Here is a 23,768-nt window from a genome sequence, read left to right as displayed (position 1 = left end):
GAATATTATGGTGAGGATTCTCAAGTGTTCTGTCAATGTGCATCATGTGACCATTTTAACTACTACTTTTAAAAAACTGCATTTAAAATTATCAGTCAAAAAAAAGAAAGGTAAATAATTTCCATTGCTTCTGTTTGTTTAGCATGTATTGGAGTATGCTGAGTAAAGTCTTAAAATATTTTTTCCAAGTTACTTAAAATACTATCTATAATAAGGATGTGTGGGGTTTGCCCTTAACATTTGACACGTATAGCTTATGGGACTTGCTGTATATAATAGCATTACATTGGATATTCGTTTCCCACCTTGCTGTTACAAGAAATTATTGAGTCCTCCCATTGTTCCCTGTGATCACAACACACTTGTAGGCATCTGTGATGTCACATTAGGTGACCTGTTTCAGATTATGCCCGTAAGTATTATGTTTTTTAAAAGGCTAAATTACTGATTTTAAACCTGTTTTATTTATGTTTAATGCTTGGGTTATAAACTGTTTCAAAACAGCCTTTTTTCAGCACAGGTTGATAAAGTCTCCTTCTGTTGAAAACAGAAATTGTCCATGTTTTCTAGCATGGCAGAATTATTGTTGATCTATTTGAAGTTAGAATACCAAAATCCGATATGAGCATTCTAGACACTTTTTCCGTAGTAAAAAGAAAAATGTAACCATTTATACTGAAATAAAAATAAATAAATATATATACACACATATTAATTAAGCAGTGAGTTTTTCTTTGTGCACTCGTTCAGAACATACAGCTTTTTCCAAGATACCTTCTATATAAAGTAATGATTCTGGCATGTCCTTGCAAAGTACATCACTTAGTTTTGTAGATTTTTTAAAGAGTTTTTACTCATTTTGTAGGAACTGGCTCATGGACTAAGTGAACTTCTATCCTATGAAGGCAATGTCGAAGAGGATTTTTACTCAACCTTTCAGGTCATTGAATGCACAACTATAAGTGATTCTCATATTCATTCAGTAGTTTTTACCAATGTTTCTGCAACGGAGTGGCCCACTACTGTGTGATTGCTGATTGTTTAGAATATAACTGCATGGGCATTAAAGCTTGCTTCAAGACCAGTCTAGTCCTGGGGCATCAGGGCTTACAGAGACTGGCTCCATTACGGGGCTTTAAGCTGTTGTCCTCTGGCAGTGTAGACGGATCTGAATACTGGCTGCCAGGGTCGCATGGCCATCCACCAGTGCATTTCCAGCTCTTTGCTTGCTCTGACAACCATCACCTTGCAATTGGTGACCTGGTTTGTGGAATTCATCTGGCCGCAAAACAGTCCCTTTTCTGTCTAACCCAGAGGCTAGTCAAAGCCTACTCTGGTTATTTTATACGCTTTGTCCAGGAAATCGCACTTGAACAATAGCTTGTTCAAGTTACGGTAGTTTTGCCTGACCTGTATGTCTAACTGCTACTTCAGTGAAGAAAGCCTTTTTCATTTATTCATTGTTTTAGAACACATACTAGTTGGTGAAATTTCATGTTGGTTTATGTATGTGTATTGGACTAGTATTGACCTTTTTTTCCCTCAGCTTTGAATTACATTATTGTCAGACCATATGAGAATTTTTGTAAAGCAGGTACTTTAGAGTTCCTAGGTGAGCTACAGTGTGATGCTCCTAAATTGTTCTTTTCTATGAAAAACTCTGTGGCTCCAGAGCCTGCAGGTCAGTTTGATGTACCACTGTGTAAAAGGGTTAGTTTTTCTACTTTGAATACCAATTTCTTGAGCAATTTGTTGAAAATTGTGGTATTTAACTTTTAAAAACCCCACAACCCTCAGGGATTACAGGATGTGCTGAAGAGAGAGACATGAAATAATAAATACAAGCTTTGTAATTTGTGAGTATATGAATGTATTTTCCAGCATTGACCTTGACTCCTCTTTTTCTCCAGGTTTTTCAGGAAGAATTTGGTGTTATAAAATCTTACAACTTAAAGCCAAATGGAGATAAAATTCCAGTCACAAATCAGAATAGGAAAGGTACTTCAATATGTATCAACTACACATATTTGGTAGATTTAAGTTTGCCCCTTTTTTTCCTTCTTATAAACCTAGGTTTTCTTTAACAAAATGTGCAAATTAAATTACTGTAATCCTTTCTGTTATACCCACCAATTTAATAGCATCTAGAATGAAATGCATTCATTTTTCTTAGTTCAGTACAATTTGAGAGAGCACAACAAATGATTATTTAAAATTATTATGATGTAACAAAATAAAATGTTTTTCTTTTTTAGAATATGTGCAGCTCTATGTTGATTTTCTTCTCAACAAATCAATTTACAAACAATTTGCAGCTTTCTATTATGGATTTCATAGTGTCTGTGCTTCATATGCATTACTGGTAAGAATAAAATGAAACATAACTCTTCTGTTTCAAATATGTGACAATGACTTATCTAAATTAAATTACTCTGGATGATTTTAGGATTTGTGAAGAATCTTGATTAATCATGTAGTTGATTAATCCAACATAAGCAGAAGAAATTAAGCAGGTAATCAGCTGTGCTCTGTAGCATTCCATTGAAAACAGATAAATAAAGCTCCACAAGTTAGGTTTATCAGTATGCATTCACAGACACTTCTCAGGCTCCTGTGTGAATGTTTACAAGGATTCTCTGTATTCCCTACAGTTATGAGCAGCAGAGCAACTATGTCTGTATGCTCTTGAATGACTCCTCTGAAAACACCTATTACTTTTTGCGGGAAGAACACTCAATGAGGTTGAGATTGAACATTCTTCCATATTCAGTCCTGTTTGGCTGTTAGAATGCCTTTTGTAATTTACATCATCCAATGTGCAGTAAGAAGAGAAAGAAGAGGCAATTATAATTTGCATGAGATTTTCTTCATTCCTGTGAAATTAGCGAAGTATGACAGACTTGCAGCAAAGTGAGATGTGACTAACTGCAAGGAAGGTTCTGGAAGGAGATTAAAAATCCATTGAAATGCCGTGACATACTTACATGCAATTTAATGATGTTGTAGTAAATGAATAAGTAGGTTCTGCAGGTGTAAGTTTAGCAGTTGTTAAAACAGTTTATTGTTATATGTATTTGCTTTGCACAGCAGTGTGTACAACCAAGAGTGAAGTTCTGTCAGCCACTGCTACTCATCAACCTCCACTGGGACTTTTCAATGTAAATGAAATGGAAGTTGTAACCAAAATTGAGATCAAAACCCTCCCTCCGAATTCCATACATACAAACTTAATTTTCTTCCTGTCCCGTTTGTAATCTAATCAGATGACAAGCAAGTCAATATAATAAATGCAAGAATGAAAAAGAAGTGAGGAATGAAGGAAATACACTAAAATATGATGTTATCCAGTGATTTGCTTTTTACTATATATAGTAGTAAGAGATTCTTCACAGTATGAGGAATTAATTTTTCTATAAAACATTATGTATCTAGGTTATAGATTTATATTGAATGATACTCTGTTAGTTTTTCTATAATACGAAAAGAAACATTTAATTTGAATCTAGTAGCATCATTTCTCATCTTTAAAAAAAATTTAAATATTTTATCCTTAATTTCTGGCAGCTACTTCGTCCAGAAGAGGTTGAAATTCTTGTCTGTGGCAGTCCTGAACTGGATATGTCCGCTTTACAGAGAAGTACCCAATATGAGGGCTACCAAAAAACTGATCTTACTATACGGTAGGCTTAATTTTTTTCATTCTAATTACATTTTAAATTTAAATTTAAAAACATCATAGAATGGTAGACTGTTGGGATTAATCTCTTTAAGGATAATCTGAGAATGATTGAAGTTTTAAAAATGTATTTCCAAATAAGACAAAGGCACTATTAAATTATCTCTAAGTAGGAAGAGTTAGATCCTGTTGCTGAATACCTTTAAAAGGTTATGATCAGATTGAAATGGAGATAGCTTAAAAAGAGTAGCCTGAAATCCTGCGTAGTGAAATCTGAGTCTTTATTTTTATTAACCCATCTTCTAAGCATGCTTTTTCTCTTCCAATTCTATTTGATACTAAGGACATTTATATTAGGGAGTAGAAGGTATTTATATTTTTATAGAAAAGTGGGTTTGGGCATCATTTGACAAGACATCATTCCAAAATTCATAAAACATTGTAGTTGTCAAGTCCTTAGGAATTTATTTAACCTTGCAAATTAGGATACTACTGAGTAGACTTTTTTCTAGCATATAGATATATATATTCCTATATATAGTCCTATATATATATATATATATAGTCCTATATATTACATTAATTAAATTCTCAGTAAGTAATATACATTATGTAGTACTTGCAGTTGTATTATTATCCTTGTACTGTTTTGTCGTGAAATTGCATCTTACACTATTTTCTTCTCCCTCTGCCCGGAACATAGATACTTTTGGGATGTAGTACTTGGATTTTCTCTTGACCTGCAAAAGAAGCTGCTACATTTTGCCACAGGAAGTGATAGAGTACCTGTGGGAGGAATGGCTGATTTGAATTTCAAGATTTCAAAGAGTGAAACATCCACTAATTGGTAAGTAGTTTTCTGAGGTTTTAAATTTTTTTCTTATGTTAAGTATTTTCTGGATTATTAAAAATTTTTGTTAAATTATTTCATGAGAGCTCTTATCACTCTTGCATATCTTTTTAAAGAAGAGGAAACTAATGTATAAGAAAGAAACTGCATGGACTCCTTTAGTTTGTCTTCAAAATGTGATTATATCCATTAATTGATTGCATAAATTTTGCAGGTGACCATCTAATACAAAATTGATTCTCCAGTAAATGTTTACATTTGAGGCCAGGAATTCTTTATAGAGATTTTTTACATGTTTTCAATTCAAATAAATTATTTGTTTAATTGTTCCTAACATGACAGCTGAGCTAATGAAAATATACCATGAATCACCACGATTTTTTCTCAATTTGTTGAGTCTGTCATGTATAGCAGCCCCTGCAGTTGCAGAAAATGCTTATGTTCTTTCTTGATGGTCTAAATAAGAATTTTAACATGTATGGCTGAGAAGATGTAGCATTCCTTTAGGGTCTCTGGTGAATAAGTGTATGGCTGATACAGAGGTTGCTCAGAAGAAATAGGAACGAAGCAGCCTTGTAATTTCGTTGTGAAGGTTAAATTGTTCATGCCAAGTTTTTATGTTTCTGGTGGTGTTTTATTTTGTATTGAATTGACTTGAGAAATTCCACATACCTTCCAGCTAGTATTTTCCTTCTCAAGATTGGAGAAAGTCAGTTTAAATAATTTGGAAAGCTGTATAGAAAAGCTTACTGCTCTGAAGCTTACTGCTAAGCAGTAATTACTGGCTTGACCTAGATTCTCAGACATTTAGGGTAATCAAAATGCCTAAATGGAACTATATTTTTAAACTCAAAATTTTGTTGGGTTTTCTGTGGAGAGCTGAATTAAATGCGTAAACAAAATTAATCTGGGGGGGGGGTTAAATTTGGTTTATCTCATTCCTGTGGTATTTCTAATGCTTTATTCAATGAGCTAATTACTGGTTCCTGTAACATGTCAAAGGAACGTTAGGATCCAATGAAAAATGAAGAAAAATCAGTCAATGTTGAATCTCTGTTTAAGTTCATTCTCCTGTAAATTGTTCATTTTCTTAAAAGTGGAAAATGTATTTTTAAATAGTGTGCATTTTAAAATTATGTAGGTCTGTGTTTTGCAAGATAATTGTTGCAGTCAGACTGCCTGTGCAGAGATGAATGTAGACATGCTGGCATTGCATTGCCCACACAATAGGATCAAAAAATATAATAGCAATGAAAATTGCCAAATTAATATCTTGTTTCCCAACTTTCCAAATTCTGAAGCACATGACTCCAGTCTGATTAACGGATCTTTACTTGTTTAAAGGGTGGGGAAGGGAGAAGTCGCTTGAGTTTCCAGATCTGGGGGGATTCCACCCCCTTTCAAGAATGTTTGCTAATGACCAAAGGCCAAGCTGCTGCCATTCAAACGACTAAGGGCTTCAGTGAAAACAGAACTAGGGAGCTTTTGACTCACATACTAAAATTTAACTTTTAAGTGTCCAAGTTTTAGAAATTTTTCAGTGTGTTGGGTTAATTCCAAATGTCAGGTTGAGCTTCAGCTCATTGTCTTTTTCCTCTCTCCCCGCAAAGTAATCAGTTGTAGGACAAGTCTATATCCTCAGTGCTGTCCTGCATGTCACTTGAGAACATAAAGGGCAAGAAGATCCTGTAGCTTCTTATTGCCTGTGGCTGTGAGGCAGGATGTTAGTGGCATCTCATACTGGTGGCAAAACAAGGGCTTCCGCTACCGAAGAACAGTTCTCATCAAACTACTCCGTTCTATTAAGGAGCAGAGTTTCCACTGTTTCAGCCAGGCAATCTGAAGAGGTACCTGCAATATATACTTAAACTCAGCTCTCAGAAGAAACTTGCAACTGAAAGTGTGGGTATGGCTAAGACCAAACTTGTGAACTGTTGTTTTTCCAGGGCTTCAGTCAGCTCCTCAGTGCTCTGCACTGAGGCATATGTCTGTAAGGATGTATTTTTACTGAGTTCTGTATCCTTACAGTAACTGTGGTTCATCTAGGTGTCTCTATACCTACTGCAGGACCCACCTTCCTTCTTTATGTTGTGGATTCTGATTATATCCACATTTTGTATTTAGAGAAAAACTGGTTTTGAAGTCATGTGGTACCTGGAGTTTACAAAACCTGGAAGGAGATGTTTCTAACTTAAGGAAAAAAGAAAGGCGGGGAGGGAGTTGCAGGCAAACAAATTCACCTGAGGTGCATATGACCAACAGTGGTGTTATGTGTTCAACAGAACTTGAACCAACAACGTCATTAGGATAAATGTTCCTTTTACAGGTTTTCTTATTTAAGTAATGTTTAACTGAAAATGTGTAGGCAGTTGGCAGTGTTCTGCTTCTATTGTATTATTAAATGTGTTTTGTTGGGGGTTTTTTAATTTATTTTAGGTTACCTGTGGCCCATACCTGCTTCAACCAGCTTTGTCTCCCTCCTTACAAGAACAAGAAGGAACTGAAGCAAAAGTTGATCATTGGAATCTCAAATGCAGAGGGGTTTGGTCTAGAATAAAATGAAATACTTCAAGAACAGCATTTTTATGTAGCATTCACTCTCTTCTAATTGTGCCTTTAAGCTTTTTGTTATGTCTGTTGATACTGTGCCAGTCTTAGCCAACTTAATTTTTTTTTTAATTAAATATGAATTATATGTTTTTTCCTGAATGGCAATATGTTTACTGCTTGCTTTGCCACAGAAAGTAGCTTTCTTCATACAAAAAGCTAGTCTATTTGATAAACACAACCCAACTAATTTCTAAGTTATAGTTTGTTTCTGTTTTTTCTTAATAGCACTTTATCATTAATCATAATTCCTTTACATCGCAGGTATCCCACTGGGAGATAATATACAGAATATTTCTTTATTAGCTGATCCCAGTGGTAGAATGTTTTCAATTAACCTGAATAATAGAAAAAATATAACATACAGCATGTAGCCATATTTTCACAAAGGCAAATAGGAATTTTAGTCTTTATAAAATGTATGCAGTTTTAATATTCTGGTTTTCATTCTCAATGAAACAGGCTGTCTAAGAAGCATGTAAATAACTGCCTGTGAACAAATAGGGTTTTGATAGTGCCATTTACTGCTAAAAAATTATTTTTTATGAATAAGAGGTTTTAGATGTTCTATATTCAGCTTTTACACTTGACTGTACAAGAGCGTTAAAAGGTACTTTTTTCAGCTTGAGGGGATTCAAGTTCAAACTACAGGTATTAAGCAACTTGTATGTTCATTCTTTGACAGCAAACTAACCAGATCTACTGTAGCGTTATAGTAAACAAAACTAGATATTCAAAATAAATTCCACGTATGGTGAAATATTTCAGGAAAAGAATTAAATCCACAACACATGGAGAACTGATATAGTGTATCATGCTATCTTCTTTTTCCAGCAACTTTGTTGAAAGTCTTAAGTAAGCTGTGACAAAAGTCAATACAGTAACATTTCAGAAGAAAGTTGAAGGTTTGGTTAACTTGAAGGCCAGCATTTAAAGACAATGGTTTGTGGTTTTCACTGCATGAACTACATGAGAAGAATTCTTGGTATGCCTGCCCTGAGTTAGTAAATTAGGAGCTGGAAAATAAATTTGTTCTAAAATGCAGATGTAATTACAAGTCTGGGTTTTATTCATTGTATGGAAAGAATTTATCAGCATGCAGTATAGTATTTTTTTAAGATGAATAGCTACTGTGTGTTCTATAGATTTTTCTTTCAGCTGAATGAGGCCCAGATTGTTCAAGACACTTTGGCATCTGTCAGCTTTCCCCATTGACTTCTGCTGGGGCATGGATGCTTAGATATCTTGTAGTATCTGTACTCAATTACTTATTTGCAATACAAGTAAAATATTATATTATTCTTGTTTTCCCTGTCTGTATTATTTACATACAACCAACAGATTTACACATGATGAACAAACTAATCTGCCTAATCCGTAGTTTCAAAGCTGTTGTGGATTTTCTTCAGTAGCTAAGTGTAAATTTTATTTTATTCTATTTCCTACAGAAGGTACTGGTGATTTTACTGTTTTAGTAAAGCAGAGATAAATAGTAGGATATTTTAAAATATTTGGCACTGTATTCATTGTGCTCTCCTTGAAACCAGTAATAAAATTTCCATTTATTTAAGCCTGGAACAAAACTAGGTTAGCACAGAGAGTGTTAAAAGCAGCATTTCGAACCTGTGCATTTTACATTGTTTCTCCCAAATGGAGATTTTAAAATAAATCTTAATTTACAGGATTTCAGATGTTAAGAAATTAATTAAACTTTCACCATTGCACTGAATGAACAAGATAGCTTCAAGCAATGTCAAATTTCTAGCAGCTGAACGTGGATGTAGGTACAAAATCAGGAAACAAACACCTGCCCCTGTTCCCTTTTCTAAAATTGGATTTGTGGAAGGTTGTCTTAGGAATAAGTAGCTACACAGTTTATCTGAATGAAAACACGGCAAATTAGCCAAAATATTTTTTTATGGCTTAAGCCCACTTTTAATAACTATTTATCTATTATTGTTAAAATAAAAGCTTTATCTTCTTATTTTCACTGAATTGCACTTTGCCTTGGGTTTAGTTTTATTTATTGAAGCTTTTTTGATTTACTGTGTAATATTACCTCAGAATTCTAAAAAGGCTATTGTATTTGCATCAGTTTTTAAATAAGATTGTCATTCAATGACATTTTATATATTTCCTGATGTTGATAAATTAAATAGTAAATTTTGTATTTGTTAAATGAAAGCATTGCACTGTATTTATGAAATAAGCCTCTGATCATTTTAGAACTTTTCCTCAATGATGTTTTGTTGTTCTTTTGTCTTGCCTTGTAATCCAGCAAATCTTTTTTTATCTCCATCATTGTTTTGTACCGTACAAATGAAATCTGGTTTGTATAAACTTGTTCATTACTAAGTATCTATTTTTATGTATTAAAATTGTGCAGTCATTAAATCAAATATTTCAATTTCTGTCTTGTCTTGTTTAATTTCAGATTTTGATCTTAATGAGTTTTAAAATATGATCAACTTATCTGCTTTTGTCTTATTTTTCTTTTGAAAAGTTTTCTTTACAGTAACAGTTTCGCTAAAACATTGCATGGCTCACTGAAAAAGAAACTGAGTTTCAACTACCAGACATACACCCAGCAGTATATTCAATGTTTATAGTCAAAATTACAGGTGTTCTAGTGCGTGCCATGGTGTAATAATGCTGTAAAATAGCATGGATCCTGAACTTAATTTTCCTTGGTTTTTTATTTCATCAGTTGCAAGATTACTTGGAGGTACAAGGAGAGACAAAGCCAAGCTGTTGTATGTTTTATCTTTTTCTGACTAATTTTAACATTAAAATTGGGAGGGGCAGGTAACAAGAACATCATGCTTTCTCCTGGACACAGGTCCTGATCACAGGACTAATTAATACCTGACCAGATTCAAACTTGCTTCTTGTCTCCTTTGTACCACTCAAGTTACCTACAGGTGGCAGCAAAGATGAGGATTGAAACCACTTAATTAGATGTCAGACTTTCCTCTTAACTAACAGTAGATATTGTAAATACAATAATGAAGAAAAAAGTTATAAATGTATATCACAAATAATTTCAGAATCACAGAATCAGCGAATATAAATTGGCTTCTAGCAAGTTTGTGGAGGAGGGAGAAGCAGTTGCTTCTGTCTAGCATTGGGTTTTGAAAAAGTCTTCTCTTTCCATGGAGAGTTTTCTAATGTGTTATTGGGGTCAGTGAGAGACTGTGCCAAAGACTCAAAGAGAGGAGATTGATTGTTACTGATCTCTGAATAGTCAATAGCTCAAGACTGATACTTAGAAAGAGGTTAGAAAACCTAGCTTGCTTTGTCCTGCTCCAACTAGGGATCAGATGGCTAGTGCTGGGACTTAAAATTGAAATGCAGTATTTCCTTTTGATTTTTTGGCCAAAAGTGGTGAGATTCCTTCTCTGTAGTTGTAGTTGGTAGTGGTACTGGTTGACTTGCTCCAAAAGCAAATGCTGAATCTGTTGTTATTTTTCATAGCTGTGGTATTTAATATTCTTTCAGAATCCTTCCCTGAAAAAACTGAAATATCTTAAAGGTCTCTCAAAGCCTTTGTTTTCATGTCCTGACTGGCAGATTGTAAGAGCATTTGTTTTTCCTTCTAGAGCACCTAGTTCTTTTCCAATAAAATTTCTTCTTTTGTTTGGGTCAAGTAATTTTCCATTCTATTTGGATTTTTTTTTCTTTTTCTTCAGGATCTGTGCTGTTGTAAGTGTTGTTGAAGGTCCTTGCACTTTTAAAGATTCATAGTGTCTAGAAAAATAATAACAGGATGGCTTGGACTGCTACAGCTGTTTCACTTGTGTTAGAAATGTTCTAATTCATAGTCAGGTGGGTTTTGTTGTTAAATTAATGAGAACAAATGGGCCCCCAGAGATCTGCACCTTTCAAATTGTTAATTAAATTCGTATTAAAGTCTTTAAACTGCAATGGCTTTATGTAAAATATAACAGGGGAACAGGTATGGCAAGCGTTATTATAGTTTGATACAGTTAGTGTGTTCATAACTGTAGAATGTAGAATATTTGATTCAAAAATAATTTGTTTGAAGAACTACATTTAGGAAAGAACTCTGAGGTCAAGGAAGATGGAGAGATGTCTCTGAGGATCTGGTAGAGTAGTTGCTCATTAAATTCTTGAAGGGTGGGAGAAGTTCACATAAGTTGGGCAGTACCTAACATAAGTTCAGTTCTGGTTTCTTCTGCAGGGTTAAATGTTAAATAATACCTATACGTGTAAGAATAGAATATATACATTAAGGGATTTGGGTTTTTTTGTTTGTTTGTTTGTGGTTTGTTTGTTTGTTTGTTTGTTTATGTTCTACCACAGCAAGGCTTCGTTTACCGTTTTTCTTTTTGGCATCAATTTTTATTATTTGATATTTGTAGTGAGTGATGAATAGGTTTTTACTTTCTGATGCACTATTTTCTTCCCATGAGAGTTGTCCTAGATTATGTAGATGTATGATGGTCAGGTTTAATTTACGGGCTTCTTGTTTATATGGTGATTTAACTCTATAGCATGCTTTCATATTAACCGGGAGAAACGCATCTGTTCTCACAGAGTCCTTAGTATCTTTACGCTAGCATCTCTGGCTGCCACCACACTATGGATAATAACAATCCAGCCTCTGCTGGCCTCTTGTAGGCATTATCAGAACAGAACTATTTGTAACTATGTGTAAGTTAATTCAAACCATCTTGTCAATGAGTGAATTTACTCTATATACATTCAGTCTCTTTGCTGTAGCAGAGAGCTAGAATATTCATTTATTTTGCTATTCATTTCATGTCAGTAGCGAAGGGTGGGAACTGTGTTCTGTCCACTGGAAAATCAATCCAGCTGGATATAAAGTAGCCAAAGCACAGTCATTTTGCAGACAGTGTGGTTTAAACTCAAACATGCAAGTCTTGATTTTGGTTGTCTTGTAGTGATTTTATGTAACCTCACACACCGTATTTTCAAGGACTGTGGCGGTAGCATGTATACTGCTTGGGGGTTTTAATAGTTGCCCCTGATTAGTAGGAAGGAATGGGTAGATGGGCCAGTAACATATGCCACTGTGAGCAGAGAAGGCACTTAATTTTGTCATCTCACACATCTACTTTACAGAGGGATCTTTTCCCTAATCTTTCTGGATTCCAAGATGGAGGAATATCCCGCTCAGATTTTAAAATTCCCTGATAAGACATGTTCTGTGAAACTAAATGCATCATACTGATTCTTAAACATTTCCCTTCATTAGTAGAAAAATTGATTAAACATGGCAGATAAATGACCTATGTAAAATAGAGATGAGCACAGGAAAAATTTGGTTAGTAGCAGAAGAGGAAAATCTACTTTCTTATACAGTAGTTCTATAGAATTGCTTTTGAGTTGCAGAAATCTAATTTTATTCCCTTAACTGATGAGGTTTAATTATTCTAGAGAATAATAGAGAGTTTAAGAGCTGAAATTATTTTTCTTTAATTCAATCACCATGTTAGATTAAGGTAAAACTTGGGTAAACTGTAATATTTTCCCATGTGTGCCTCTGTATAGTGCTTACTGCATTGTCTAATTGTACTGAAATCAATAAAATGTTCTGCAGCACTTTTCTTTCAGAACTCTAACTTTTGTGGCAATTTTTACAGTGAAAGAAAAGTTTTCCCAAGCATGGAAAGCACTTGGTATTCGTTCAAACTGAAGCTTTTAAAGTAATAACGTAATTTGTTTCTGTTGCATATAAACAATCTCATTGTATTTTGGTTTGGGTGGTTTTGTTTTAGGATTCAGAATCTATTCAATATCCTATTTCTGTGTATTGATTGAAATGCATTAAGCAATTATCTCAAGTGGCACATTCTGGAAGGTGAAAACTCTTTGCAGTAGCCTGTGCTGCTGGAGGTGACTATAAATCTGTGAAGAGGATTCCAAGTTAATAATTTCTTACTTTGCTCTATTAGTTGCCAGATAGGGGCTGAAATCTCCTGTGGTGTTACAACCAAGCTGTGTTTGAATTACCTAAGGGATGTTTGCTTTCATCCTGTTGATCATCTCCTAGCCCATGCTTGCCCAGTTTCTACTGGTGCTGGGTTTCACATGCTTACAGATTTTTTTAAATGTATTTCTTACACTGAAATATTCAATACCCATGAATTCTTCCTTTCAAAAAGTGAACTCTCTTTCTTCAATAGTCTATGATGTTGGCCAAGAACTCACAGGTACAGAACTAAAATCTCAATGAAGTTAGTTTAGAAGACCCAGTTTTATTTTCCTATACTTGATTTTAAGAGTTAAACATCATCCTATAATCATAGCTGTCGCAGGCAGCATCAACTTAGCTATGCTGACAGCTGTGTCTTCTGTTCCTCACTCCCTGTTTTTTTGTGTAAACTACTGTAAGCATTTAACCAAAATGTGAGAGATGCAATAGGAGTAAGTTTTTATATTAAAGTGATAGTGTTGGAATTTTTGGAGCTCTTTGCTTGATTTCCCATCCCCATGTCCTAGCTGTTATGTTTTTCATTTGTGACTGTTTGCAATGGGTACACTGCAATTGTGAATCTGAAGGTGCAATTTCTTGCATTGTTTTTCATATTGTTAGTTTTTCAGAAGAAAAAATGAACTTCCTGGGTTTCCCTTCCTTGTCTCTGGGGCACCAACTGATGCATCAAGGCTTTTATATTTTATGGTGCAAAGGTATTCTTGATTTATCTTTTGCCCTTGAGCTTCTTCTCAATTTATTTGTTGCTTACTTTATTAGTAGAGCTTATTAATTATATAGGACATAAGCACAGATGCTATGCTTAATCATGCATTCAGTTAGCATTTTCATACTTGTAGGTGTACACTGAAGAAGAAATTACTCCCTTCACGCAGCACAACCAATCCCTGGCTAATTTCTGTCATAGCTGCAGTTCTTTGCATAGTGATACTGCCTTTCACTATGTTCCAAGATCTCCTGTCATTCAAAATAAAACAGATATGTAATTGTAGAATGATAAAGAAATGGAAGCATTCACTCTGAATTTCCCTAGATTAGGAAATCATCCCTTAGGCTATTTGTGACAAATTTTTTTCTCCTGTTTTTTTTAATGAGACCTGTTTTTATTTTGTATTTTCTCAGGACATAGTGTAATTTAGGGGAATTTTACAGACACTTTAGAACTGAGTTGTCACTTATATGGATGAATTATTTGGCTAGCTCTCTTGTCAGTCCTTATACTAGCTACATGCAATGTCAATCCTCTATTTGCAGTGCATTTTCATAAATCAAAGTGATTCTAATATTAATGAAGAACACATAGATAAAGTTGCTGAGAAAGGATAATGAGTTGTTGTGTGTCTAGGGTGCAACTTGTAAATGTGTCTTTGCCTCTTCAAAAAAAAAAACAACAGCTGATTAAAAACAATGGTTCGAGGTGGTAGCAGGGAGGAAGCATAGAGAGTTGCTATGCTTCATCTCTCATTACTGAGGAGCTACACAGAGGCTACGTACCAAAGACAACCTGTCTGGGAGAAAAATCCCTGTGGGATAACACTACGAGTTTCAGAGCAGTCATTGTAATTTTTCCTCCTCTTCCTTTTTCTAGCGATTAGCTTATTATTTTAATTACCTTGGGGATGTTTGCTTTTTTCCTATTGATCTTGTCATAGCCCATGCTTACCTAATTTCTACTAGTGATGGGTTTCACATGCTTTCAGATTGTCAGAATTCAGATTTAAATTGAGCAGTCGAGCTCCACTTGAGCAAGAAGCCAAGACTTGTGTTGGACTATATGAAATCCCGCCCTACTTGATGATCTTTAGAAGGCTAAAGACTTAACAATATCTATCTCAAGTCTGCCTAGATGGACCCGTTTTTAACCAAGCCTGATTCCAGTGCTAGTGGGAGATCTTGGTGTTTGCTCAGCTTCTGCCACAGACTGCTTGCTGCAGCAGAGCCTGCTGCCTGGGGCTTATTTAGCACGCTTTATTTAGCAGCACTGGGCCAGGGGCGTAGCAAAGCTGGCTGCCTGTTCGCAGAGGCGGCTGCCCTTCGCTTCAGCTCTCTAAATGCTTCTCAGTTTTTCGCCTTGGAGTCATTACCACTTGTTAATGTCAGCAAGTCAGTGAAGGCTAGATCCCAGCTGAAGCTCACTGAACATCTTGCCTCTGTATTCCATGGTTGATTTTCCAACCTTGTTAAAACAAGTTTTGCTAGAAATTGGTAAGCGGAGGTGAGCAAAGAAATTTGAAATGTAGGTTTATTACCAAATTGATAGGATTAGTAGGTCAAATACAAGTCATTTCTTTTGAAGAAAATAATTATGGAGAAAAAAATAAACCTATCTGCCTTTTTTAGGTTTCACTTGTTCATGCTTTTTAGTATGTGGACATACGGCTGTCCTGAGAATGTCGTAAATGCAAAATCCTGATGTGCTAAATTTCTGCAACTAGCATTCTTCTTTAATTAGGTGCCTGTAGGTCTCTGTGTGATGACTTCACTCAATTTGCACCCCAGTGTCTTTTCAGCTCGGGGGTCAAAGGAGAAAACCAAGAAGCAGGAGATTCTTGTGTTTTGGACAGATCAGACACAACTAGCGGGTTGTCAGCCGTGTGGTTCGTGACTTTTTTTTAATCTTTTTAAATCAAGGCAGTTTTGGAAGTGTGCAGTGTTGATATCATAGCTTCATTTGTCTTAATTATAGCAGATTAAAAGACAAAACATCTGCAGCAAACACTATCTTAGAGCTTTTTGTTAGTCAGTAATACCAAAGAATTTTTCACATAGCTTATTGAACCTAAAAGCAGTGATATAAAAAGAATGTGGAAGTGTATTGCTTAGATCAGAGCTTCATCAAAATTATTGAAATTACTAGTCCAAAGCAGCTAAAGAAAGATGTCATATTATCTCAACATATGGTACATTCTGGGCATTATATGTCCATTATAGCTTGTAAAAATGAGTAACAGCCTTTCCAGTCTCCCTCAACTACTTTTTTAGCATAGGCAGATTGTCAAGAGAGAACCACAGAAAACGCTGAACCACACATTGGCAACTTGCGTATAATGAAAAAAGGTTTATTTATTTTTGCGTATTGAAGGGTGGGGCTTGGGGGGATTTTTTTGTTTTGGTGGTTTTGTTGGTGGGGTTCCCAGACTGCCCACAAGCAGAGCACAGGATGCCTTTGGCTGAAGGGAATTAAAAAACAAGAGGTAACTCTAGGGCAATGTTCTAGTTTGTAACTACTCCCTACCTTCAGTATTACATCTAGCCAGTACTTTAAGTGCTTATTTCACTAATAACTTAGTTTTATAGCAAAGGTGTCTGATTTTTGCAGCAAGATAAACTAATATACATCAGAAACTAAATTTTATAAATAGAGCATCCATAAAATACAGCTACAGGGGTTTGCATACTTACAGCTGTTCAAACCTATAGCATTCCCCCCTTGTGCCTTCAGAACCTACCTGAGGTTTGTTTGATCCAAAATTGCTGCTAAAATATTAACTGCTAATTTCAGCTCATGCATTTTGTGGGAAGAAACATTCGATTTACAAAGTGAGGGAGGTGTCATGCCTTTCAATGCTTTCCATTCAACACTCAGGTGGTCAGAGCATCTACTGGTGATAGGGAGAATTGGCATTCGGGTCTTCTGAGGGCAGGATTGGAACTCGTGTTGCCTGTAGCCCATGAGGTCCTAAATCTGTGGTTTGCATCAGGCAGATGGAGCCTGGCCCCCTCGTACTGGAGGTGAATGCACTGGGTCAGTCAGAGCGAGCTGTGTTCTCCCACCATCGTGAATGCTGTATGAGCTCTAGCTTTTAACTTCTGTGGTTGCTCTTGTTAAACATCTCCATGTGGAATAAAAGCTTCGTTTCTGATTCAGTGGGAACCAGGGCCTTCTGCTTCCTCACCTCAGGAAAATAAAATAGCTCCCACTTGCACTTTAATCTTGTTTTGATCTCAATCTTTGTTTTCTGAAAATGTTTTCGTTTGGTGACTAAACCAAAATATCAGTCATGCTCTGGAGTCACGCCTGAAACCCTCCCTCCTGCTCACAAGGCAGGCGTGACCTCAGAGGAGGACAGAAGGGGCTGAGAACGGGAAAGCATTCGGCAAAGCGGGGTAAGTCTAATAACGAAAGTGCCACCATTCTCCATGTCTCGGTATGAAACTTTCCTGAACAATGTGCAAAAATAACAAGCCAGAAAGATCTTACTGGCTGAAAAGACAGAGAATACTGTGAAAGCCATCACAGTAAATTGTTCAGTTATTACATAGCGCTAACTTCTTTTTTTATTATCAAACTCAGAAAATGACATCTTTTATTGTAATATCAACACTGTATTCTTTGGGCTGTACTTAGCTGTTTATATAACATCATAAACATTCAAACGAGGCCTTGCCTGGCCTCTGAACTATTGAAGGGATTCTTTTCTCTGGGGAAACTGCCTCTCTCCGGGTGGACTGGTGTAGAGTCAGGCTTTGAGCTGGATAGCCACTAAGTGGAGCAGGCAGGGAGCCTCTGGGTCCCAGACTCAGTTGCCCTTCGCATCAGGTGCGGGGTTTAGTTCCTGGTGCCAGTTTATTTGCACACATTTTCTTGTGTGAGAGCAAGAGACCTTATCACCACTTCTTACTGCTATTTTTCAATATTCCAGTCTGCGTCCCCCACTGTGGATGGTAATTCTGTGTGAACAAGTGCAATTTAAGGCATCCTAAAATTTCCGCTTCTATAGCATATAGAGAGATTTGTAAATGTAATTTTCTTAGCAGGTGTTTGCAGAAGCCATACCAGCTAGTGGATACTTATGAATGCTTTCTAGGCTGTTTCTTCTGCAAAACTCTGTTCTAGATTGCAGAAAATTAAAGAAAGAAGTTTAACTGTTCAGTTTGGTGTACGTTTTTTGCAGATTTTGTTAGTAGAAAAACCTTTACACTTCAAGTGCGGGAGGAGAGCATGCCTATGGCATTTTGAAATTATTTTCATGACAGAACAACAGAGCATTTTGCACAAAATTGTGTACAGGATTGAACCCAACCTGGATTTCCTGACTTCTGCTTCTCTGTTCTAGTTATTAGCTGTTTCTTTCATGTAGATAAATGAAATATAGACATTTTTGAAGAATACTGTATTGGAAAATATGCACTTGGAGTTGCCATGAAACTTCGAATTTTTAACATGCCTTTTAAGCTGAAAAGAATCCATTTTGATTATAAAGCCTCAAGCAGTTTTGCAGAGATAAGTGTTGAAAATGCTGTGTCATTTGCATTATGAAGCATATCGTGTTGAAGTCCTTATTCAAGCCCATGAAAACGCTCACTGATTTCAGCAGACTTTGGATGGATCCCATATTTGCCAACTTGTAAAAATGCTGTCAACATGGAACTCAAGTTTTGACTATAGAAATTTCAGTTTGCCAACCTGATTGGCAAAGACTTTAATACAACTATTTATATGCTTACTAGTTTACAAAATATGTTCCCCAGACTTAACAACTTGATCATTCATTTTTTCCTTATTTATGAAAATCCTAACTTTGTGATTCGAATTGCAATCTGCATGATGAAAATGCATTTTTTAAGCTTTAATTTCTAATATTTTCCCTCTTTATCATGCTTGGATGTTTTGTGACTGTTTATAACTGAAGCATAGAGCACGCCAGAAACACCTAAAGCCCTCTGAATATTCCTAAATTGCCTTATTGTTAAGTTACTTCTTAGAATACCCTTGAAACACAATACCGTCAGTTTTAATTGAGGAGGTATTTGTTTTCAGATATCAGAAGGTAAATAGTGTTCCTGAAGGTTTTCCCACCTGCCTTGAAGTACTACTACACCAAATACTATGTCTTTTTCAAGGGACCTCTCATTCTTTAATGAACTGATTTTTGTCAAGAGAAGTAAAATAGATTGAAATGCTCTTATAACTCTCCAGTCTGAGGGGTAGGGATTATAGTCAGCTTCCGGAACACTGTGGTTCTGAATATACTAAGGAGAAAAATCATCAACAAAAAGAAAAACAGCATGAGCAATTGTGCGCCTGTTTCCTATGGGTATTTATCCAGCATGTATTTAAACTTTTTTACATACATCCTATTCAGTAAGAATTAATAGTACCATAAATTAGCTGCTCCAGTTCTATGTTTGGGCTCAAATTGTGCCTAATCACTTTCTGATATAATTCCCTTATCTCCAGATGAAATTCTGCCCAAGGTGAGTTTGACCATTTCCTAACACGAACTCTGCATCGCTGTCTTCTGCGCAGTTACCGTGAGGGTGCCGCTGCTGCAGTGTACAGACCCAGTCGCTAATCTTCAGGGCAATAACTCCCATACAAACGCTATCTTCCAAAACTGTTGACTACCTTTGAATGTTTAAACTTTTGAATGATCAGGCTGAATTAATAAACTAAATCAATGTCCAGAATGTGTAACCTTTGCAGTTTCTGCAGGTACGTGTTTGTATTGGTATCTCAGCATGGACTGGTGTAACTCATCACTTTTAAATTCATCAAAATCATATTTTGTAAATACTTCTAATACAAAACAAGACAACTTCTCCAGTCTAATTTGTTTTTATTTATTCTGAATTGTCCACTAACCACTCAGTTTGTTGCTCTTTTTTCCCCTCTTTTTTAATAGGAGATAAGGTGTTTGCCAGTTGTCCTTTAAAGTCGTTGAAGAACTTTGACTCTGTCCAAGGCAAGAAATGCTGTTGATAGGTTGACATGGAGTTCATGGGGGGAGCTTGCTCGTGTCACCTATGTTGTCAGCACCAAAAGCTGTGATTCACCACCTTAGCAGAAAGACAGCTATTTAAATAAGCAGAGCCATCCGCCATCCTAAAGATGCGAGTTCAGGCTGGGCAAGAATCCATCCCAAGCTTTTATCTCCACATTAAATCCTCATTCTAGTGTGAAGGAGTGTTTGCTCAGAAGAGTGTTGACAGTTAAGATGGAAAAAAAAAAATAAAATCTGTGCTTAAAAACCGAAAGGATTTCATCTACAGAAACATAGGCAGTCTTGCATTATAAATTTTTAAATCACTGTTAAATGTTTTCTTTTCCATTATCTAAGACCAATTCACTGCCTAATTACCTCATCTTTTAAGTATACTTAATGCATTCTTGAAACACAGTAGAGATTCCACTGAAGGTTGGGATTTGTGCATTACAGACATCAGACTGCTTCTAGTACAGAGCACCCCGGTATCTCTGGCACCCACTGTATAAAGACGGGTTCGTGGGCTCTGCCCCCCCGGCCCGCAGGAGGTCTGGGCCATCAGCAGGAGCCTTCTCCTGGCAGAGGGCTGCCCCTTCAGTCCCCGTCCCACGGGTGACTCCCTCGGCAGTGCTGCTGCGCTCCTCTGAGTCTTCTGGCAACCGCCTGCAGGGGAAGGGACAGAGGTGCCCCACCGTCGCTGCTCCGGCACGGAGCCAAAACCTGCTTGTCAGCTGGATTGGATTTGCAGCTGAAGGAGCAACCTCTTGTGCCAAGGCTATCGGCCTGCCCTCTCGGTAACAAGGCTCTGTGAGTAGTGTCTTAGGGTGACTTGGCAATCAGCGGGCACGCTTTAGGCAAATGAAATGCTATTTCAGACTTTTCTTGAAGCACCTTTCCAATATTCCCACCATCACGGCTTATTGCAGGCGCTTCTCTTAAAGGCTAGCACAACAGCTTACAATGAGATGGGGAATAAAGTGAAGCAAACTCCATTTTATGTTCTTTTTACCTAAAATTTCTTGCTCTCTGAATTTAGATTCACATTAGGTCTTGGCTCTGACAGCAACTACTCCTGAGCCTCCCAATGAGCGATGTGTATTTGGCTGAGCCCACTCACCAGGGTTCACATGCTTTTTCTTCCTGCAGCAGCAGGACTTCCTGAGCAAGCACAGACAAATAAGGAGGAAAATGGCAGAAAAGGTAAATTACAAGGTAGTTACTCTTTTCTTTCCCTGTGTATTCCCAAGTCCTGTATTGTTACCCATTCAGTAAGACCATGAGTGACCACAGGATTCAGAAGAATACAAAAGCCAACTCATCTATCAGGTGCCAGGAAATAATAATGAAAAAAAAAGCAAACAAAAAAAACCAAACCACCAAATGGAAATGGCTAATCTGCCACATCAGCCACAACACATCGTAGGAGCCTGCTCACCCCTCTGTTGCCAATTTACTGCTGTAGAGCAAAGCGTCAGCATCTTGAGCAGCCCATGGCAAGAGGCAGCATTTCATGTAAATCATAAGGTCTTGGATATAGCAATAACTACGCAAGGATTTCATTAGCAAAGCCTGTCCTGTTTCCCTAAGGCTGGTCATTGTAGCAGACTTGCTAATAAATCTGATCTGAAAGCTATGTATCTGATGCTAAATTATCCTTTCCTAAGCCCTTTTCCAACCTCCACAAACTTTCTGCAAAACCCAGATGGGGATCTAACTGCTGTTCTGCTTTTTCAAGCTTGCCTCAGGATTAGCATTATAGAAATCAAATAGGGAGGTAATGAAAATACATCTTCCTGGCAGGGTACGTGCTCTGGGGGAAAGTCAGTTAATGCAGAGATTAAATTCAAAGCTGATACATGCATGATAAGTCTGGATAATATGATTTGCAAAATGATACCGTACTTTAGACTCAGGCTCTGATACCTTTCGTGTGCCTGCCTTCTCTGGGAGAGGAGTCTCTTGTGGACCACTGAGATGCCAAAGTCCTTCTTTCCAGCAACCACACGCTGTATGTGACTGTCAACCAAAGCTGGTAAAGCATCTATTTGTTTAAAACCTACATAGTAGGCTATCAAATTCACTGGTATTTTGGGACTGACAACTGCTTGCTAATGTCTCTAATACTTCTACTGCAGCTGGCATTTATATGAATAAAGATACAAATCTAGCTCTGAATTTAACTCATTTCATGCTGTGACCAAAAAATATGTTTGTGGGAACTTAGTATGACAATGTGCATTCACATTACATGATATATCAGTTATGTGGGTAGCCTGGAAAAAAAAATGTTCTAAGGTGTGTTTATTGGGCAAACCTCTGAAGATACAAAAGTAATAATCTTTGCCATCTTGCAGTACTTCACTGAAGTGCGTTTGTAAGGTAGCAAAATAATATGTTTTTATAGAGCTGTTCAATTATAACAACAATAGTGAACTTAGTTAAAGGTGAACTCTCTCATTCAAGTATGAAATTGCTGATTTGCGGAAGGAAGTAATTTCCTTGGCAATCTTTACATAAGGTCCAAATGGTCATTTAATGCTTTATAACTGGACTTTTCAGGCTTGCTGCAGAAGTCTCTAGCAGGAATACAGGTCTTGATGGAAAGAACAAGTAATAATTCTTGATAAAATTCTGCAGACTTATTAGCATTTCTGTGGGACTTTTGCATCACCTAGAGCAGGCAGCAGCTGGCACCCAGGCACAGCCCTGCAGGCCCTGGGCAGCAGACAGGACCTGTTGGACATGGAGCGTGGCTCTGGGTAGGGCTCGGTGGCTCCACGCTATCCCTCCCTGCTAGCCAGCAGACACAGCAGCAGCCCACCCAAGCCTGGGGGCACTGAGCTGCACCCGGCGGGACCGCAACTAATGCTAACTCAGGTTTCGGCAGCCTCACCAGCATCCCACGGACCTGCTCCAGTTCCTGTTTAGCTGGTGAGCAGACCCACAGCTCCTCGTGCAGTTGTCACGCCCAGCACCCGCAGACCCCACACAGCAGCACCCATCCACCCTCGCTAGAGCATGGGGACCCTTTAGGTCTGTCCTTCCCCAGGGATTCGTCCCAACCTCATCAATATTCCAGTCACTCTCCCGTAGCCTTTCCCAAAGCTCCAGTGAGGCTCTTCTCATCAAAAAGCCCATCTCACTGCAGCTCCCAGGTAACTCCTCCAGTCAACGCCTGTGTAAATGGAGGCAGCCACAGCTATCTCTCTCTAATAAGGTGAACATGATTATTCTGCTTTTTGGATTTAGTACAGCCAACTCATTCCCTGAGCTACATAGTTTGTAAGCGACATTAATTTTGTAAGCATCAGTATGCTTCATTATCGCTCTGTTTTGAAAGTAAATAGCCTTTACCTGGGAATTATGGTATGTTGTCGATTTTCTCTCCTGAGGCTGCAACAAGATTGGAAACTATTGACCCTACAGTAAATCAGATAATCTCCCTAGGCTTCCATTTCCCCATATGAAAAAGTGGGAGCAATGCAGAATTTTAGTAAAAGCTCTGGATACTGAAGGACACCAGACAGTGGAGACCTGTAGAAGTTGCCCTGTCGCTTGCTGAGTAACCTCACCAGAGTTAAATTTCCTCAAAAACATTACCTCTGGATGCAAATTATTATTTGTTTTAAGAATGTATATGTACCTAAAAGGAATGATAATACACTGAGTAGAATGAAGATAATTCTGGACTTAGAACAAACATAGCTGAGCTTTCAGCTAGGGTGAGAGTCTTGATGCCAGAATAAACACACTTTAGTTTTTCTTTGGCCTTCCTTTGGAAAAACTAGCTATGCACACAGAGCTGCCAACTTCTGTTGGCTGAGTTGACACACTTCTTACAAATACAGATTTAGCCCAGCCAGTGATTACAATAGTCTTTCTTTGACTTTATATGGTTGTTTCATATTTCTCTGCCTCTAGCTCAGCCTACTCCCAATTATGTCTTCA

At 37.1% G+C, this 23,768-nt stretch overlaps 1 protein-coding gene across 1 annotated transcript in view; it reads left to right on the top strand.

The window, feature by feature from the left end:
- Window positions 1–7,283, top strand: part of HECTD2 (HECT domain containing E3 ubiquitin protein ligase 2) — a 41,828-nt gene extending 34,545 nt beyond the window's left edge. The window contains exons 17-23 of the mRNA XM_010565034.1: window positions 254–412; window positions 866–940; window positions 1,911–1,998; window positions 2,256–2,362; window positions 3,565–3,680; window positions 4,380–4,523; window positions 6,963–7,283. Of these exons, the coding sequence (XP_010563336.1) occupies window positions 254–412; window positions 866–940; window positions 1,911–1,998; window positions 2,256–2,362; window positions 3,565–3,680; window positions 4,380–4,523; window positions 6,963–7,083 (810 nt within the window). The 3' untranslated portion in view covers window positions 7,084–7,283. The remainder of the gene's footprint in view (window positions 1–253; window positions 413–865; window positions 941–1,910; window positions 1,999–2,255; window positions 2,363–3,564; window positions 3,681–4,379; window positions 4,524–6,962) is intronic.
- The last annotated feature ends 16,485 nt before the right edge of the window (window positions 7,284–23,768 follow it).

The sequence above is a fragment of the Haliaeetus leucocephalus genome, unplaced genomic scaffold (genome assembly GCF_000737465.1).
Source record: "Haliaeetus leucocephalus isolate CR32 unplaced genomic scaffold, Haliaeetus_leucocephalus-4.0 Scaffold184, whole genome shotgun sequence".
NCBI classification, from domain to species: domain Eukaryota; kingdom Metazoa; phylum Chordata; class Aves; order Accipitriformes; family Accipitridae; genus Haliaeetus; species Haliaeetus leucocephalus.
This window is presented reverse-complemented; position numbering and strand designations above follow the sequence as displayed.